Here is a 4,286-nt window from a genome sequence, read left to right as displayed (position 1 = left end):
CACGACCATTTCAAGAAAGTAAATCTCAACATATTATTCAATCTCAACAAAAAAGTTTTTGTTTGAAGAATAACTCTTAATTACATATTATTCACTCACAACAAAAAACCTCCTAAATTCTAAACGAATTAATGATACCATCAACATTTTGCAGAACTCCTGAGTCGAAAATCTAATTAGAGACCCTGAAATGTTATATAATATATATTAAATCTACGTGTACATGTTTCTAAGTGGTAATTGTCATAGAGTATGTAGAGTTATTGTGCATATTTAACTATTATAGTTTAAATATATAAGTATTTTTTTCTTGAGTTTTGTAATACTTTTGTTCTTCACCATAGAATACCAGTTTTTCGTAATGAAAAATATCTCCACACGTGACACCCTTTTCATTCTTGTAAATATAATCCACTCACATGTAATCCAAATGATATTCCTACAACATATTGAACATTATTTCAATCAAATTCAACATAATTTCACTACAATTCCCAACAAATACTTCAATAATAATACATCACAAAAGAAATATTCAAAAGAAAAATACTTGAAATCTCTACCTATGAAATTTTGGTCCTTCGCCACATGTTTAAAGACTTCAAATGATTCTCTTGGTTCTATACGACACACTATCCCTAAAAACTCTAGAAAATCATCAGAAATCAAAAATTAAAAACACTCGAAAGAAAAAGAATCAAACAAAAGCATGATACCCACATTTCAACTAATTAAATATCGTAAAAAATATGAGAAAGAAATTAAGAGAAAAGAAGTAATATTGAGAGAGAGAGAGAGAGAGAGAGAGTGTCCAAAGGGCATGAGGCAAATTAATTAGGAGGATTACGTGCCTAAGCAAAACCGTTGATTAGCTAACAGCCTCTATTATCAATTAATATGTATTAGTAAATGGTAATTATAAGGGAATAAATGCTAATTGTCCCTCTTGATTTCAGAATTGAGGAATAAACATTATATTAAAAGAATTAAGAGGTGTAATTAATAGAATTAAGAGAGTGGGCTTTTGGCTTTCTAATATACTATAGCATATTAATATTAAAATGAGGAAAAATTCAAAAAAAGGAGAAAAAAGATAAATAGTTTTCTAGGCCATAGAGAGGTGCCACATCACCTTGTCTATGCCTAGCTTGGAGAAAAAAGATAAATAGTTTCTAGGTCATAAAGAGGTGCCACATCACCTTGTCTATGCCTAGCTTTATATTATATATAGATATAGATTGTAGGTCATTTATGTGATGGTGTGAAAAGTTAATACACTATTACTACACGCCACTTAGAGCCCGTTTGGATTGGCTTATAAGTTGCTTATAAGCTGTTTTCAGTTTTTTTGAGTGTTTGGCTGATCAGCTTAAAGCCATTTTGTGCATAAAATAAGCCCAAAAAAATAATTTGGCCCATTTGGCTTAGCTCATCTAAAGCAGCTTATAAGCTGTTTTCAGCTTATAAGCCAAAAAAAATAAGTTAACCTACCCCAACTTATTTTTTTTTTTAGCTTATAAGCTGTTTCCAGCTTATAAGCTGCTTATTTTAAGCTCATCCAAACAGGAAACTCTTTTTCCTATTCAGAAACTATTTGATCTTAGGAACTACTATATGTCTATATCTTACTCTTGCTATCACGAATTACGGAAACCTCACTAATCATAAAACTTTGATTTTTTATTAGGAGAGACAATAGTCGGATCTAGTCAAGTACCATGTGAGACTTTTACTATCACTTTGTATTTAATTATTGCTAATGGTAATTTAAATTATAGGATATTGTTTTAGTTTATCTGACAATTTTTTCTTTATCTTCGTATCCAGTAAAATGAATGCTGCATAAAATAAAACGGAGAAAGGAAAGTACCACGCATGAATATGATGAATGTCTTGACGTAATCCTAGCTAAGTACTTACTGTTCGTGTCATTAGAAGCACGCTTAGGCATGGGAAAAGCACAAGAAGGGAGCCCCATGCATTTTATATTTGTATTATTACGTGATCAATACGTACGTCTACTCTCTATTTTTAAACTAAGGCAAAAGAAAAAGCGTTAAGACTTTACCAGAGAAATAAACTATAGTAGAAGTTTACAAAATTCTCGCTAGGCGTGAGTGCGCGACAAAACATAAGTGGGATATGTATTATCATAATGTATCAACACATGCCAGATTTACTAATTCTTTAATACTTCAACCATATACTTTTTCAAACCTTTTCCCGCGTACACCACCATGAGATTATATAGTAGGTTAAACACGAATTCAGAATTTAAACGATGCATTCAACATTAAAATTCACCTATTTTTTTATTGTCGTAAAAGTTTGAAACACCACAGTTCCGGCAGCTGGAAATTCATCGATCGTGCAACTCCGCCTTTTCATCCCTAGTGGCTCGACGGCTTTAACAATTCTGGTCCAAATCTCTTTGTTACTGCCCGAACACGTTGTCGACACCGACATCGTCCCTGGTCGGAAAACCTTAACAACCCTCTTCAAAATTCCAATAATGTCATCACAATCGTCAATGGACCCCACACACTCATAACTCGCGTAACTAAAATCATCTTCCGGCGTTACATGAATCGTAGAGTAACGATCTCCATCAATCCCATTCATAGAGTATCCACAAGGATCAAATGCAAATTCACAAATCAAAGCATTCGGATTGATTTCTCCAATACCGATTACCTCCGTCATCAGTTTATCAGACCCCACTTGTGAGACCACACTAGGTATATTGTTGTTGTTGTCAGAATTTTTAAAAAACTTTCGGGCAAGTACCCGGTCAAGATCCGTCATACAAATTTCCACCGTGAACGTATCACTAAGAATTGGTATTGGATAAAACTTATCACAAGCAGTAAAAACATGCCATGCATGTGAAGTAAATTTAGAAGGCATAACAGAAGCCTTTTTGTAACAAAGATGATTAGGCAATTGGTCTTGTACGTAAATAACTTCTTCCTTAAAACTTGTATGTGGATACGGTTGGGCTTTAGGGAAAATATAATTTCCTCGAGTGTACCTACACTCTGTTATGATAAGTCCCATTTGAGATGCAAAGTGGATGAATGGACGGATGGATTTTAACAACTGTGTTGTCCCACATGTCTTGATGATTATTTTGGTAGGGTATACAAAGAGGCTTGATTCTGATAGTACGTAAGAATCGAAATATTGGTTTGCAACAGCTGACACTACGGTGCACTGCACAGCATGTAATACTTCCTCCAAGGAATTAAAATCTAGTAGCCGTAGACCGCCATTGTCAATCACTGGATCATCCCCTGAGAAGTGTAGCTCAAGTCTCTTCTCAAATCCTTCAAATCCAGAAGCAGCCATTAATGAAACTTCTAGATATAAACCAACAAAACTGTAATGGTTTTGGCTAGAAATTAAACAAGGGAATAGTGAAAATTTATGTGGAAATATGTTCCTTGTTTTTTGTTGAGTGTGAAGTGGATGTGACAAAACTGAAACAGGGAAGTGAGTATATATAGGTGAAGACCATGTGTGTGGGTGGGTGGGGGTGGGGGTGGGGGGTAGGGGGTGGAAGACTGAGATTGAGACAGGGGGCATGCGGATGAGGCAACCAAGAATAATGATCGTAAGCAAAAATGTAAATACAAGATTATAATGGTTATTTTTTGCGTGAGAGATCATTTTTTGTGACAACAACAGGAATCCATATTTGTTCCCATGCGCATTTTTTGCTTGTTCCTCCCACCTTGCATTTTATATTTTTTTTAGTTTTCCCGGGTTTCAATTAATTTAGATTAGTATCGTGTAAAATTCATTAAAGATGAACTATTTTCAATTTAAAGTTCGAACAAAAAATTTTAATCAAACGAGAAATTACATCTGTTATATCACAATCCTTAGTGTTATGGGTGTATATGGATCGGGTTGGTTCGGAATTTCAAATACCAAACCAAACCAATTACGTGGGGTTTTTAAATTGATAAACCAAACCAAACCAATTACGTGGGGTTTTTAAATTGATAAACCAAACCAAACCAATAAAATTCGGGTTTTTCAACTTTAGGTTTTCTCGGATTATTCGATTTTCTCAGTTTTTTTCAGGAAAAGTCTTCATGCAAAACATATAACTTTTACTTTAAATATTTCTTTAGTCCTAGTAAGAGACAACTATATACTTAAGGTGTTTCTTAAGAAAATAACACAAAATGTGAGATAAGTGATGACATTATATTAAAATATTCAACAAAAAAGACAATAAAATCGTTTAAAATAAATATTGCTAATTAATAAGCCATAAA

General features: G+C 33.6%; 1 protein-coding gene across 1 annotated transcript; it reads right to left on the bottom strand.

Annotated features, from left to right (window-relative positions):
* Window positions 1–2,017: 2,017 nt before the first annotated feature.
* LOC132613243 (S-adenosylmethionine decarboxylase proenzyme 4-like) lies at window positions 2,018–3,452 on the bottom strand. Its single transcript, XM_060327289.1, has one exon. It carries the CDS (start codon window positions 3,346–3,348, stop codon window positions 2,305–2,307), a length of 1,044 nt encoding a protein of 347 aa, XP_060183272.1. The 5' UTR covers window positions 3,349–3,452; the 3' UTR covers window positions 2,018–2,304.
* Between the last annotated feature and the right edge of the window lie 834 nt (window positions 3,453–4,286).

The sequence above is a fragment of the Lycium barbarum genome, chromosome 1 (genome assembly GCF_019175385.1).
Source record: "Lycium barbarum isolate Lr01 chromosome 1, ASM1917538v2, whole genome shotgun sequence".
NCBI lineage: Eukaryota > Viridiplantae > Streptophyta > Magnoliopsida > Solanales > Solanaceae > Lycium > Lycium barbarum.
The sequence above is the reverse complement of the archived record's forward strand: the minus strand, read 5'-3'. Positions and strand labels throughout refer to the sequence as shown.

Excerpts from the sequence above, each read along its gene's own strand:
- LOC132613243 (XM_060327289.1), bottom strand. The coding sequence starts at position 3,348 with ATGGCTGCTTCTGGATTTGAAGGATTTGAGAAGAGACTTGAGCTACAC.